The following is a 16,455-nucleotide window of genomic DNA, read 5'->3' on the forward strand; positions in this document are numbered from 1 at the left end:
TTGCAATCTCAGCAGAACAAATGACAATGTACACAATGCCCAGCAGAACCCAGTGCCACTGTGGCAGTTCAGGCTCAACAGAACCAAAGAGAAACCATAGCAGAACAAATCCAGCCACTGAGCCACTGTGTAAAAACTGGGAAGGGGACACAAAGCAACTCTTGCAAAGAAAAGAAAAACCTCGAAACTGACAAATACACCTGGAACCTACAGAAGCAGCCTGGCAAGCCTACAGTACTTGCCCAAGATGCAAAAACAAAGGGGGGAAAAGAAAAAGAAAAGAAAAAACAGTTCCCGGGAGCCTGCAAATGCTGGCTCCCAATCAGCCTAGTAAATTCCAACTGATTCTGGGCCATTTTTTCAGTTCCCTGAAAACTCCAAGATATATTTGGGAGACCCTGGATATACCTGAAAAATACCAATAAAGTAATTTTGGGTATATTTTCTGCTCAGGTGTATCCAAATGCACACCCCTACTTCCCATGGTATGATTCCATGTCACTGCATTAGGTGGGTAAATACTGCAGCTCTGTCGGTGGGAGCAATGCAAAAGGCCCTTTCCTCTTCATTATTCCCCCCCCCCCTTGCCAGTTGGTGATTAGCTCTACTCTCATGGTCCTTATGTTCATACATATACTGGGATGCACCAAAGGTAAACAGCTCCGTTGCCACTGAGAGTCTGTGTGATTATGCTAAAAAGAATCAGTTTGGGAGGAGGCTTTTTTAGAGGGTTGGGGGTGGGGCTGGAGATGTCAGAAGCATATGTACCATTACTGATAAGTTAACTACCAGGTCACCTCTCCTCATGCTACTGAGCACAGTACTAACACAGCAAGAAAACAGCAAGAAATGATTGACTGATTCTAATCCTTGTATGGTTTATGGAGCTCATGGAATAACCTTGTACCAGTCTCTCTAGAAAATCCTGTAGAAATAACAATTGAGTATGCATGTATCCAGGGATGCACACTCTGTGAGATCACATCCTTGTACATATCTTTAGTTACTTACCATTGCCAAAAAGATGCATTCATATATATAAAGTTTGGTGTGTGTGTGTTTGCGTGTGTATATATATTTATATAAAGATTGTTGAACTATTTTTTTTTGTTTTGGCTGGTTTTATTGCCCCCTTCTGTGCCCTACAATTTGTGAGCAGAAGCCAGAAGCCACTTTGCCTTTGTCTTTTTACATTAAGCTAATCCCCTTTGAATTTGCAACTCAATTTATTTAATTAGCTTTAAAAATAAAGATCATTAGAGTGGAGTGCCACTATAAATTACTATGGACAGGTTAGTAGTCAATAATACATCAGTATTCTGCTATAGTCCATACCAAAGTCTTTTAAAATGTCTTTCAAGACTTGTAATACTCTAGACCTGCACAATTTAAGATTTTGCTTTCATTCCTCTTTTTTATGACTGATCAGAAGTTTTACCAGGATGCTAAATGCCTCTTCTTTTCCTTTAGGTTTTTGAAGGTGCAGGAAGAGATGTTTCTTCTTACTAAAGCTATTTCTGTTTTTGAATTAGCTGAACTGCTATGTTATTTCCTAAAAGAAGAGAGAGACATTACTTAATTAGTCATCAGGGGTTGTGATTTGTTAAACCAGCGAAGACTTGTCTTTATTTTCCATTCCAAAAAGGCAGCTCTTAATCTTCTTAAGAGAACATTAAGCCATCTTGCCTAGTATTCTGTCTCTGATGGACAGTGAGACCAAAAGAACCCCCAGGTTGCTGTGGAATGACCTTTCCCTCTTGCTGATATCGGTTTTTATGATATTACATTTCACTAGTCCTGGAGACAGTCCAGCCCAAGTTAAGTACCTGTAAGACCCTTTGATTTTATTGGGATTTTTTTCAAGCTGTAACTTTCCAATATAAATCAGTTGGACTTAAAATACTTTAACTTGAATAGATCATTTCCTGTCCCCCCCCCCGTAAGTATAAAAGTAAACAGAGACACCAAGGATGCTTGTGTTTGTAATTTCACAAAGGCCAGACTGATAGGAGTGTACACTTGAGTTTCTGCTTGTCCAGTGGCCAAACTGCCCCTAATATTGAACAGACAAGGGAAGCCCTTCACAGACAGGACCTCCTGTCTGCACGGTGCCTGTAGAATTTGCTGCATCTGCAATTAACACTTATGCCACTACTCTGAACCATATTTTGTTATGCAGTGATTCTGTGAAGTTTTAACTCAGTTTGGAGGGGTTGATGATGGCTTGTTCTTCTTTGCTTCCCAACTAAAATACAACATTTCACAACATTTTTAGGTAAACATTGCACCTTCAGTGCCCTCATCTGGTGAACTCCTGCAGCTTCCCCATCATAGTACTATTGTGGGTTCTTCACTCCATAATGAATCCTATCTGTTGGCTCAGCAGAATGGCAACCTTTCTAGTGGGCCAGGAGTAGCTGCACGGTCCACCACCCCTCAGATTAATGGGAAGTCCTCTAGTGATGAATTTGAATTATTGATCAGAAATATGGCGCAGGTAAGATGTTGTACCTCAGATTAATTAATTGTTTGGCACTATGCCCTGGTGCTCAACTGTGACTGCTCAACTGTAAGGTGATTGACAACATCCCATGAGTTTGCATCCTCCTCTTCTTTCCCTTATTCTCCCCTCTGTGATTAGTGTTACATCTGAACTGTTGTTAATGGTAACCATAGATAGTCCAAACCACAGGTGGCAAATCTGCATCTAACCATGATGGCAAATTTTGGTTTTTTAAAAGCTATTGTCAATATCAATGAAGGATGCTGGGGTAAAGCTAATCATTGCTCTGAAAAGGAAAGGGAGGGGGAAAACACCTGTACAAGAGGGGAAAGAGTGTCTATGAGCCCATGGGACATCCTATTCACTTAACCATGGAGATGCAGGAATTGTTTGTTAGTTTGCATCAACCTATTTTATTTGTTATTTGTTTCTTGCATTTTTATTTTTCCCCATATCCTGTTCTAACATCATATTTTGAGTCAGTCATCTTGGTGTGGTTTTTCTGTAGAAAGATGACCAGGAAATTTGACATTCAAATTATTGAAGGAAATGATCTCTGTATAACCTGTATTACTTTAAAGAGTTTCATTGAACATGCATGCATTTTTCAATCACTTCCCTTGAGGTACATTTGAATTTATTTCAAAGTGGTACTTTCTTACTCATTGTGTTTGCTAACAGGGCCGCCTTGTTGAGACTATAGAGCTTGTGAAACCTCCAAGTGGTGGCCTAGGCTTTAGTGTCGTTGGCCTGAAAAGTGAATACAGAGGTGAACTGGGCATATTTGTGCAGGAGATTCAAGAGGGGAATGTGGCACACAGGTAAGATTGCTGATTCATACTTTCCAAAAGAGAAGGAAAACTACACCAAGCAATGTGTCAGCAAACCAAAAAACAAAAAAAGGTCCAGGGTGACTGGTAACATCTTTATTGTCATGTACAGCTCCTACATGTTTTGCTTTTAAAGCTTCATCGTGGAATCAGAGATAGAATAGAATAGAATCATAGAGTTGGAAGGAGCTAAACAGGCCATCTAGTCCAACCCCCTACTCTGACAAGCCTCTTGTTATCGCCGCTGATAACAACCATAAATCTCTCTGGGAAACACTAGAGTAATATATGTCAACTCTGATGGATAAATATTCTGAGGCAGCTCTCCTTATGGGTGGAGATTTTAATGCAAGATTGGGTAGCAACAACAATAGTTTGGGTAAGATCATGAATTGAAATGACGAGGATTCTACACCGCTTCCTTTCAAGACAATCAAAAGATCAGGTCATTAATCAAGCCAAGCAGCATTCAGCAGATTGATGCTCTAGTTTTAATCTTGACATCTTAAATGGTTCTAGCCAATATGATCCACAAGGGGGAATATACTTACGTCTCGCCTCGTGGTTGCAGTGTCATAGATTATATCATTATTTAAAAGGAGCTGAGGGACTTCATTACCAATTTTACAATAGGCGATCGAACGGAAAGTGACCACCTACCAATCTTACTGTCCCTTAAGTTCGATTATGATCCAGAAAATTCCTCTCCTTCCCATTCAGATATTCCACACCATCACAATCTTAAAAGGATGAAATGGACATCTGACTATCAGATCCAAATTAATCAATGGCTGTCCAGTAATAGCGCTTTACAGCTAAATCTTAAGCTATCTAGCGCAAAGAGCATGACAGAGGCTCTCCTATCTTATAACACCATTATCACAAACTTAGAGTGCTTCTCACAACCCTTTAGAGATAACTCCAAGGGAGATAAGGTTTGCCCTTGGTTTGATAGAGAATGCTCTAATGCAAAAAAGGAACTACGTTTATTGTTCCACCAAATCCGCTCTGGATCATGTACTTGGCCTATCTCTAGATACTACAAACTGAGGAAGAAATGTCAAGCCCTCTGAATTCAGAAGAAACACACCTACTCTTTAGAGAAATGGTCCCAACTTCATAATGCACATAAAAGCAAAAATGATAAAGAGTTTTGGACCATGATATCTAGGCCACGCCTAGTGGGAATTCTAATTTCCACACGCATCTAGTGGGAATTCTAATTTCCACACGCATCTAGTGGGAATTCTAATTTCCTTATATCAGCCCAGAAATGGGTCTCTCATTATACTACCCTTTTTAACGACCTACTTTCTGTTGGTCTCGATAGAGAATCACTTGACTGCCCAGATATACCTGAATGGCCGCCTGTCTCCTCAAAGGAGATATGTGATCTCATAACTAGCCTTAAACCAAACAAAGCCCCGGGCCCCGATGGTATACCCGCAGAACTTATCAAGAATAATATAGATTGGTGGGCTGATCCCCTTGCTCGACTATTAGATTCTTGGCTAAATTCTATTATAATACCAATTTTTTAAAAAGGTATTCTGACAGCTCCTGAGAATTATCGGCCAATAAGTTTACTCTCCATATTAGGGAAACTGTATTCCAAACATATGCAACTAAAGCTATCTGAATGGATGAGCGCTCAAAATCTTCCAGGGAAAGAACAAATTGGATTGGGGGCGAATCATTCGACCTTAGACCACTGTATCACACTGTCTTTCCTGGCTGAAAAATACCTGCACTTCCCCAAAGGGAAGTTATATGCTACCTTTATAGATCTTTGGGGCGCTTTTGACTCTATTATCAGGCCTGCCCTTTGGGAGAAATTGCAAAAACTGCTAGTAGATCGACGCCTTTTATGGCTACTGCGTAAACTCCATCTTTCAAACACTTGTCAGGTTAAAGTGGATAATAAAGGGTCTCTGACTAAAAAGATTCCGGTAACAAAAGGAGTGAAGCAAGGTTGCATTTTAGCTCCAGCCCTGTTTAATCTATTTCTTTCAGATCTCCCCTCGCATATGTCTAGTTAGGAAAATCATCCCCGAAATTGTATTGTATGCGGATGACTCATACAATAGAATGGGAACGGATAACGCATGCTTTCCTATACTAGAGTAGGTATGAAGCGATCTTTGCTACCTTTTGCATCTTACTGCAATATAAATTTTTTAAATATTAATTATACCAAAACTAAAACTCTAGTTTTCTCCAGATCATGGAAACGGGCAGTCTGGAGAATTGGTGATAAGGAAATCAAACAAGTTAAAACATTCAGATATTTGGGGATTCTTTTCTCTGATAAACTGAACTGGTCTATACATAGGGAACAGCACCCTTGTCTCAACTAAGAGCAAGCTGTCAGCTATTACCTGATTTTTCTATCAAAAAGGAAACCAATTTGTACCAGCTGCTAAAAGAATATTTCAGGCCACGATAATTCCACACCTATTGTACTCTGTGTGGATTCAAGCTTTTAACAAGGGGGTGGAATGGACAAATCTGATTTTTTTGTGGCTCATACTTGGTATTCCCAACTCAGTTGGATACCTTACACTCTGTGTCTTCATCTTATTGAATCTAGAGCCTGGATTTCTACCATTAAGTTCTTTTCGTGCTCCCTCAAATAGCCTTATAGCTGGTTTGGTTGCAGATCCTTATGTTTCCAAATGGTCCCAATTCATAGAAAGGAAAATCAACTCTTTTGGCATTGATATAGAGGCATTGGCAAATTCTAAGGAAGCTCATATTCTTCGGATGATCACAGGGAGAATTTGGGACATGGAATTGCAGGAAATAAATGTCGAGCGCATTAAAGAGCTTGATTATAACAGCACTACTTTTCGTGCTCACCGCGTTTGTTCATCCCAGTTCTTCGGAATACCACCACCACGTGGTTTGCCTGCTTATACATATTATTTGACAACTCCTCATCTTTCTAGAGCCTTCTGTTTAGCTAGATTGAATGCTAACCCCTCTATGGTTACTCAGGGCAGAATTTTGAATATACCATATCCAGACATGACCTGTCCTTGCTCTTCTGGCTCTATCCTTGCTCTTAAGGGCTCACTAGTTCATGCCCTTTTGGAATGCCACTTTTTTGTCCTCTCTTTTCCAAAAAGAACAATGGCTGAATACTTTTCCGACTTGACCCATCCCTCCCAGCGCAGAGCCTTTATGTTAGCCAGATTAAACACATTCCCATCAGCCATAGTTTCTGGTAGATATCGGGGTATTCCCCAGAACAAAAGACTTTGCAACTGTCAGTTGAGAGAATCAGAATCAGTAGAGGACATTCTTTTATATTGCCCCCTGTATTATAAACAACGTCTAGAACTAATTAACCCTCACATTATGTCCTTAAAAATCCAGCATATTATAGGATCAAATTTTTATTAGCGGACAGGACACCTGTTGTTTTCGAACCTGTGGCAGAGTTTCTGGCGATTGTTATTAAAAACAAAAACAAAAAACAAGAGGGTAAGGAAATAAATAAAACCAACTGAGACAATTTATAGATACTAGGTACCAATACATAAAAGGATGCTAGTGTTAGTTGGAATTAGCTGTGGTTCTTATCTGTTGTCTGGAAGAATGTATTATTACAGCGTTTAAACTGAAGAGTTTTAATTTGATAGTCATGCTTTAGTTGGATCGTTGTATATGAGACCCTTCTGAGCGAGATGGAGTACATTTATGCACTCTTGTTATTATTGTCATGGCAATAAAGGTTACTGAAACTGAACTGACAAACCTTTTCTTAAGCCTCTGTTTGTCCAGCCTCTGCTTAAAGACTGCCAGTGAGGGGGAGCTCACCACCTCTCTAGGTAGCTGATTCCAATGTCAAACAACTCTTACTGTAAACATTTTTTCCTAATATCCAGCCGGTACATGTCCTCCCGCAATTTAAACCCATTATTGCGAGTCCTATCCTCTGCTGCCAACTGGAACATCTCCCTGCCCTCCTCAAAGTGACAACCCTTCAAATACTGAAAGAGAGCAATCATGTCCCCCCTCAACCTTCTCTTCTCCAGACTAAACATTCTCAAGTCCCTCAGCCTTTCCTCATAGGGCTTGGTCTCCAGGCCCCTGATCATCCTTGTCGCTCTCCTCTGCATCCATTCAATTCTGTCCACATGCTTTTTGAATTGAGGCCTTGAATTGAATTGAACTGTACACAATACTCCAGGTACGGCCTGACCAATGGAGTGTACAGTGGAACGATGAAGGAGAAGAGTTGGTTTTTATACTCCGCTTTTCTCTACTTTTAAGGAGTCTCAAAGCGGCTTACAATCGCCTTCTCTTCCTCTCCCCACAACAGCCACCTTGTTTGTTTTGGGTTTTTAAATGTTTTTTTAAAATGTCATTTTATGTATTTCATAGAAGGGATACAGAAGGGAAAAATGCAGGGATAGGGGAACCGTCTACGGATAAAATATGTATAAAAAATTACAGCATAATTACCACTTTTGTTTCTCTGGTTAATCAAATAGAGTATCCTATAACATTATCTTTTGGTTTTTCTACTAGGAAATAACTTTACTGTGCTTTAACCAATGTTTACACCTTTTAATCTACTACTGTTATTATAGGGTTTCAGCTATTAGTTTTTATATATCTATAAAACAGTTTCCATTTTTCACTAAACTGAGAGTTTCCTCATCAGTTGTATTCATCATGTGTGTCAGTTTAGCCATTGTGGCATACTCCATCATTTTATCTTTCCAATCGTCTACATCTGGCAAAGTTGGTTGTCTCCACCTTCTTGTGAGAATGACTCTCGCCGCTGTTGCAGCATATTTGAATAAATCTTTTAGTTGCAAGGTCAGTTCCGATGGCATTATGCCGAGTAGGAAACTCTTGGGGTTCAAAGACTGAATTTTTGCTGAAGCATGTTTTGCAGTTCATTATGGATCTTTTTCCAATATGATTGCAGCTGTGGACAAGTCCACCAGACATGAAAGTAAGAGCCATCTGCCTCCTGACATCTCCAACATGCTCCTTGTTTTCCTTTGGCATTGCCCATCTTTTGGATTGTATTAGAAGTGAGGTACCATCTGTAAAACGTTTTATACCAGTTTTCTTTTACTTCTTGGCTAGAGGTGAACTTCAGGTCCATTGTGCATAATTTCTCCCACATTTCCATTGTTACCATTTCTCTGAAGTTCTGCATCCATTTGATCATATTTGTCTTTACTTGTTCCGTTTCTGTGTCATATCTTAACAACAGTTTGTAAATCTTTCCAAGAAGATGATCGTTGTTCATTATTATTGTTTCAAATTCCGTTAATGAGCTCATCATACCCATTTTCAAACAGTCTTCTTTAAGCTTGGACCTCAGTTGAAGATACGTTAGCCAGGTCAGATTGCTAATTTATTTTTTAAGCGTTTGTAAACTCTTAATTTCTCCATCTTTGTCGACCATATCCTGATATGTGAGAAGAGGATTGTTCTTCCAAACAAGGTCTTCTTGATATGCCTTAAGTGGTAATATTATAGGAGGCAGTGAGGGACTAATTTTTTTTTGTAACTGTGCCATACTTTTAATAATGCTGGTAGCTCTCCTCTGCATCCACTCAATTCTGTCCACATGCTTTTTGAATTGAGGCCTCCTGAACTGCACACAATACTCCAGATGCGGCCTGACCAATGGAGTGTACAGTGGAACGATGAAGAAGAAGAGTTGGTTTTTATACCCCGCTTTTCTCTACTTTTAAGGAGTCTCAAAGCGGCTTACAATCGCCTTCCCCACAACAGCCACCTTGTGAGGTAGGTGAGGCTGAGAGAGTTCTGAGAAAACTGTGACTAGCCCAAGGTCACCCAGCAGGCTTCATGTGTAGGAGTGGGGAAGCAAACCTGGTTCACCAGATTAGAGTCCGCCTCTCATGTGGAGGATTGGGGAATCAAACCCAGTTCTCCGGATTAGAGTCCTCCGCTCTTAACCACTATCCCACACTGGCTCTTGCGATTTGGATGATGTGCCTCTGTTGATACACCCCAAGATCGCATTAGCTTTTTTGTTGTTGCATCACACTGGCTGCTCGTATTTAACTTATGGTCCACCCGTACCCATTCACACACACTGCTACCCAGAAGTCTATCCCCCATCCAGTATGCATGTTGCTCATTTTTGTTACCCAGCTGTAGAACTCTGCACTTATCCTTGTTGAATTGCATCTTGTTCACATCCGCCCACTTTTCCAGTGTGTTCAGATCTCGTTGAATTCTATCTCTATCTTCTGGTGTGTCTACTGCTCCTCCTAATTCCCAGCTCAGCTGGTGAAGAGGAGCCTTGTAATTCAAAGTCTTACAGCCCCACCTCTCAACAGCCAACAGCCGAGGGTGGAGCCAGCAATCAACCCCAGGCAAACCCCAGGCAAACAGGCCCTCTTAGCAACAACTCGCCAGCAGCTCTGTCTCCTGCTCTAACTCTCAGCTCATCTGCCTCAGCTGTGACCCAGCAATTTGTTGTGGAAAGGTTCAGCAAAAAGAACTCTGTTCTCCCTGATCAAACTTTAATGGCAAAATGCATAAGGACTGTAAATGACAATGAAAATGTCACCAGTCACCTTGCATGTTTTTTCCTTTTTTGGTTTGCTGATGCCTACTTTCTTCATGTTTTGGGGAAGGGAACAGCTTATAAAAGGAATGCAACTATGAGTCATGAATGAGGGAAAGAGATTGAGAGTTGGTGGTCCAGCACATACTGTGCATGCGGAAGGTGCCGGATTCAGTCCTCAGCATCTCTAATAAAAGGATCCCAGGCGGGAGGTGTTTCAGAAAGATCTTTCTGTAAAACTCTGCAGAGCCAGTACCAATTAGAGTAGGTTGGAGCAGACGTTTTCATCGTCTATTTACATGGTTTACTCGTATTATTTAGTTATTTATATTCATCTATTTCCATGAATATGAGAAAATAAATTTTCTGGGCTGGGCTATAAAATTTTGTTTCCATGCAAGCAGTCTGCATTCTTGTGTTCAGAACAATAAACAGAAATACATTTTTATGTTTGAATAAGATAATGATGGACCCATGTTAAAAAAACAGATTTGCAGTGCATTCTTGAGGTGAGGGGCCAAAAGTTACTTGGAGGCAGCGTGACCCCGCTGCCAGCATAAGTGGCCTCTTATCATGGAATAAGACACACTTATGCTGGCAATGGGGGCAGCTCCTTCGGCGCCTGGGTGCCTCGGACCTGCACGCTGCCCCTCTGATGCTGCAGTCTCTCCAGGACTTAAATCTCAGAAGGGATATGTGGTGCCAGCATGGGGGTGGGTGTTCCTGGGGCATTCCTGGGGGCGGAGCTGACAGTAGTCAGCTTCCAAAGCCCCCCCAGCCCGGGAATGCCCCCTCCAGCAACAACATCACTGTTTGCTATGGGGGGAAAAATCCCCATTTTCTTTTTAAAAGGCTTTTTGAACCCTTGTGATAGCTGGGAAACCCCTTCGGAGGCGCCGCAGCAGCGCCTCGGCTACATTGTCCCCGGCCACCACAAGCCTCAGGAATGAGCTGTTGGTGTAGTGCTGTTAGTGTTGCTGCTCTGCTGGAGTCAACAAATTGTATTCATCCTGCAGACTAAACCAAAATATTTTGCTGTCTTGCCACATTCATGGACACACTTTCCCCCATTCTAGTTGGGAGAGAGTTCAGCATGACCGTAGCTCTCCCACGCAGCACATGAGATTTACCTTTGACTGTTTGTGTCCAATGTGCTTTACATTTGTACATTCTGAAAATTTAAGCTATTCTCTCCTTAAAGTAGCACAAATTAGACTCACAGCTTGATTTAAAGATTTGACTTTACATGGTATGATTTAAATGTAAAGGAGGAAAATGGCTTTGTAGCATAGGTGCTTTATGGGTAATAAATAATACTAAAGATTTCCCCCCCTTCTTTATGGCTCGATGAAAGTTTTCTTGCAAGTAAACTTTGCAAGTGAACAATGAATATTCAACATTTTTATGCTGAACAGAGCATAACATTTGGCAGGCTAAGCAGCAGGCTCAAAGTTTAGGGTACTGTTCCCAGGCTATATGTGGAGAAAGCTGGGGGGCAATCTACATGTAATATGCTTATTCTCAGGTGGGGGTTGCAGAGAGCAGGAGCTAGCTGTGGGGTGAAGTCTGGAGAAAGTGGCAGTGGGATTAGCTTCAAAGGGAGCTGATTGCCAGGGTGCCAAGACAGCTGCTTACGGAAGAACTGCTGGGAAAGATTTTTTTAAAATAGCTGGAGGAAATAGAAAAAAACAGGATTAAATGAAGCCATTGTAGAAAAAAACTCAAAAATTGTTGTAATTTTAAGTGGCAACATTTACTGTTTATTTCTTTACTTTTTGCATACCTTGTAACAGAGATGGAAGGCTGCAGGAAGCAGATCAAATTCTTGCTATAAACAGGCAAGCCCTTGATCAAACAATTACACATCAACAGGCTATTGGCATCCTACAGAAAGCAAAAGATAGTGTCCAGCTGGTTGTGGCTAGGGGCTCTTTGCCTCAGCTCATCAATCCTGTTGTTTCTCGGTCTCCGTCAGTTGCTAGCACAATCTCAGCCCACTCCAATCAGGTGAGTACATCAGACACACAGGGAAAATGAGTATATCTTCTTTTTATTCTCAGCTTGTGGGTGGTTGCAGTTTAAGTGCTACTCTTTGTACTTTTGCAGATTAATGGTTCTTCCTCAAGTTAAAATATTTTTCACAATATCTTCTTCCTGCATTTTAAGCAGACAGTTAAGTTGCATCTGCAGAGAAAACCTCTGACACACTTGGTTTTGTCTTTCAACACAGATCCAGGATCATGGGAACTATTCAAGGCCACAGTGCAGGCAGCATGACTGCTTTTGGTAGAGGTGACGTCCTGCGAGGGCCATAATGTTTTTAACGGGCTCCTCATAGCGTCATCCCCATCACTCAGAAGACAAAATGCTGGGGTGGAGACATTCCATGTGCTTTGCTTTGCCACATGAGTAGAATCATAGAGTTGGAAGGGACCACCAGGGTCATCAAGTCCAACCCCCTGCACAATGCAGGAAATTCCAAACTATCTCCCCGCCACACCTGCAGTGACCCATACTCCATGCCCAGAAGATGGCCAAGGTGCCCTCTCTCATGATCTGCCTAAGGTAATAGAAGTACCTTTGCTGACAGATGACCATCTAGCCTCTGCTTAACAACCTCCAGGGAAGGAGAGTTTACCACCTCCCAAAGAAGCTTGTTCCACTGAGGAACCGCTCTAACTGTTAGAAAATTCTTCCTAATGTCTAAGGAAAGCCTTTGTGACATAGATGAGGCTTTCAATGGCAAGCAGGCTGCCTGCCAGTAGATGTGACTAGTGCTTTGGATTTTTTTTTTTTACCAACATCTTCCTTTCCATGTATGGATTGTAGCACTTCGTACACAGCTGAGGTTCTCCATATTTAGGATGCAGTCAGGCAGGGGATCATGGTGGGTGGTGCACAACGCATTGGTCTAATGTGCGGTGAATTAGTGCATTTCAGGCAAACCCCCCCCCCCCCCCCGTTTCACTATGTTTCAGGGCCAAACCAAATTACATACTGGGAATTTGTGATCAGAGATCCCAACTTTTTGTGTGTGTGGAAAAAATGCAGCTATTAGGGCCATAGCACCCCAATTCTGATCTAGATCACATTGCAAGGAGAGATGGGTTTAAGCCTTTCTCCTCCTGTGCTGTTTTTCTGACATGAAACAGTCCTGGATCTGTTTCAGGTTGGAAATACGGCACTGGGGAGGGAGGCTTAACCCCACCCCACCCTTGTGTTGTGGAAAATGCTTGTGGATTTCTTTTCCATTGCAATGAAGTCGGGTTTTTATCTATCTTTACTGAAGCAGGTGATGAGGGGAAGGATCATTCTTATCAACAAAAATAAATGTTGATTCCTGGACCCCATACTATGCTGAATTGTTGGGATCTTAGATACTATTTGATCTGCTGTTGAATATAGTTGGAATGGAGAACCTACCACAATGATTGATCATGGGTAAATGCAGGAAGCTGGGCACATAACACTGAAATATTTAGTATTTGGTATGTGCAAATAAGCCTTGATGAATGTCTGCGTTTCCATAGCACTAGAAATGGGGTAACTTTAATGTTCTCTTCAGTGTTTCATGAGCTTATTTTTAATTTCTGTCTTTGCAGGTTCACTGGCAGCATGTAGAGACCATTGAGTTGGTGAATGATGGATCAGGTCTGGGATTTGGGATAGTTGGCGGAAAATCAACTGGAGTGATAGTTAAAACTATCCTTCCAGGAGGAATAGCTGATCAGGTACATTCCAGCTGTTCTTGTTTACTGTGTCAGTGATAGAGATGTGACTGGTTCCAGGGAATAGTCTGAAGGGACATAGTCCTATAATCTAGTTGAAATTTAATAGATCTTATTGCCTCAGTGGAGACTGCCTGTGTGTACTCCTTTGAGTTGTAAGGAATCAAATCAGAATATAAATGTAATAAATCAAATGGGGGTTTCCAGAACATTTTGACTCTGATAACTAACCAGACACATTGTAAAAAATTATCTGATACTCTAAATCAGTGGTTCCCAAACTTTTTGAATCATGGAGCATTTTTCAGGAGAGAAATTAGTCACAGAGCACTAATTTTCACCTAGAATCTATGTACTAAACCGAATGACAGTAGTATTTTTCTTTCCAATTTATTTGCAGAGCACCAAGTGCTCCATGGAGCACAGTTTGGAAACCGCTGCCCTAAACCAACTGGGATCTGATTTAGAAAATAACTACATTATAGCCAAAAAATATTTGAATTGAAATATTTGACTACCAAAAAAATCGCTAAAAAACAATGTGTGGGATTTAAATAGCATAGTGAAATAAATATAATTTTTTTGCTCTGAGGAGGGCATTATTGGGTTATTTCCTTCTGTTGCTCAGGGAGGCAGGAACAAAAAAAAACTCAACACTTCCTAATTCCTGAGGTAAATGACCCATCCCTCCGCCTTATCTCTAGTTTGTTTCCTGCCTTGTATAGGGAGAGCAGCTTGCACAGCCCTCTGCTGTGCTTTAGGATTTTAGGAAATTTACCTTATCTGAAGACTCCAACCCTCATTCTGCTGACAAGTTAAAAAGATCTAAGGAGTTCTTTCATAGGCACTCCACCACTTCAAGGGCAATCCCAGTGCCAGATTATTTCACCACCCTGCTGAAGGGGGAATGGGAGAAGCCCTTGGCAAATAAAACAATTTCCAGCAATTACAAAGAAGTTTTACTCCTTATCCAATACCACCACACAGTTGATGCAGGTCCCCCTAGTGGAGGCCCTGGTCACAGCACTCCACTCCTTTGATCTCATTGCCAGAGATGTCTTGGGGACCATCAAAGATCTGCTGGATAGAAAGGCAGAGCTCGCCATCAAAAGGGCACATGAAGCCTCTGCAATGGTGATTAGTGCCTCCATCACCTCCACTCTCATTTCCAGAGCCATCATAGTGTGGACATGCAAGTTGGGTCATCTTATTCCTGAGGGTAATAACAGCGTCTTAGAAGGAGTCTCTAGGGCAGACTCTACTCTCAACACCATGTCCTTCTCGGCACAGGCACTGGCCACACAATCTGCAGCCAGGAGGGCTTTGTGGCTTTGCCCATGGCAAGCCGACCCATGATCCAAATCTGAGCTGATGGGGTTCCCCTACCAAGGTGGCAAGCTATTTGGGGAGCTGCTGGAATCCATACTTGTGGAATCTGATAAGAAGAAGTCCTTACCCAAAAGGGTGTGAAGGGAGTACAAGGTTTACTCTTCTCATTCCTTTCGCTCCTCCCACTCTCTCCTCCGATTCTGCAATGATCAAAGAAGGGGCCAATGGGCGCCCTCCAGAGGATCCTTTTGCTGGGGAGGCCGTCTTTCTAGAACAACACGCTACTCCCAAGTCCAGACAGATCTGCCAACAACTCCCATCCAGCAAAGCAGTGGCACCACTCCACCACCAGTAGGAGGATGGTTGAGCCTCTTCACCAGCTGTTGGGCAGCTGCCCAAGCAGACATCGGGTACTCCAGATAGTCAGTCAAGGATATCTAATAGAATTCTCCCATACCCCTCCATATCACCTCATCCCTTCCCCCCAACCTCTCAAAAGAGACAAGCTTCTTTGCACCACCTCTGCAGTACAACACATGGACATTCTGGCCATTGAATGTGTCATTCCATCAGAACGTTTCTCAGGCGTATACTCCGTGTTTTTCATGGTACCCAAGAGGAACGGGAACTGGTGTGCCATTCTGGATCTGAAGTTCGTCAACCGCCATATCAGCCAGAAGCGCTTCAGGATGGAAACTCTACAGTCCATAACAGAGGCTCTACATCCAGGTTCCTTCCTCACATCCATCGATCTCACCGAGGCGTACCTCCATATCCCCATCCACCCCAGTCACTGTAGATTCCTGAGATTCCTCTTTCAGGAGAAACATTTCCAATTCTGGGCATTACCATTTGGACTTTCTTCAGTACTAATGATCTTTACAAAGGTCCTTGTGACTTTGGTGGCTCTAATTTGCAAACAGGGTGTCAGATACGGGTGTATCTGGACAACATACTAATATGTGCCTGTTCCCGGGACCAGAGGTACTCACATACACAGCTAGTTCTGCAACTAGCTGCTGGAAGATCACGGGTTCTTAATCAACTGGGACAAAAGTCATCTGGAGCACTCTAAGGCTTCTCCACCTGGGAGTCCTGATAGACACAACCCAAAACCCCATCTTCCTACCACAAGAGAAAGTAGACAAAATTTCTTCCATAGCCAGATGGACTTGGAGGTCACAGACTGCTCAGCTCATGGCCTTTGCCAGGCGACAGGGTCTTATGATCTCCTGCATTCCTGCGGTCCCTTGGGCTAGGTTCCATGCGTGGCCCCTGCAGTGGCTTCTTTGACCACATCAACTGGACATTCTAAAAAAGAAGAACAAGAAGCTTCTCCTCTCCCAGGAGACACGACAAAGCCTCAGTTGGTGGACCATCTTGAACAACCTATCCAAGGGCCTCCAGTACCTGGACAACTCTCCGAGTCAGTTATTCACCGACGCAGGCCTATCAGGCTGGGGAGCTATCTTCCTGGACCAACTGGCACAGGGATTATGG

The 16,455-nt window shown here is 42.3% G+C and overlaps 1 protein-coding gene across 1 annotated transcript in view; it reads left to right on the forward strand.

The window, feature by feature from the left end:
- LOC130492892 (multiple PDZ domain protein-like) overlaps positions 1–16,455 on the forward strand; it is a 202,872-nt gene that overhangs the window by 15,096 nt on the left and 171,321 nt on the right. Inside the window, exons 3-6 of the mRNA XM_056866653.1 lie at positions 2,276–2,497; positions 3,185–3,324; positions 11,692–11,905; positions 13,501–13,629. Of these exons, the coding sequence (XP_056722631.1) occupies positions 2,276–2,497; positions 3,185–3,324; positions 11,692–11,905; positions 13,501–13,629 (705 nt within the window). The remainder of the gene's footprint in view (positions 1–2,275; positions 2,498–3,184; positions 3,325–11,691; positions 11,906–13,500; positions 13,630–16,455) is intronic.

The sequence above is a fragment of the Euleptes europaea genome, unplaced genomic scaffold, assembly GCF_029931775.1.
Source record: "Euleptes europaea isolate rEulEur1 unplaced genomic scaffold, rEulEur1.hap1 H_1, whole genome shotgun sequence".
NCBI classification, from domain to species: domain Eukaryota; kingdom Metazoa; phylum Chordata; class Lepidosauria; order Squamata; family Sphaerodactylidae; genus Euleptes; species Euleptes europaea.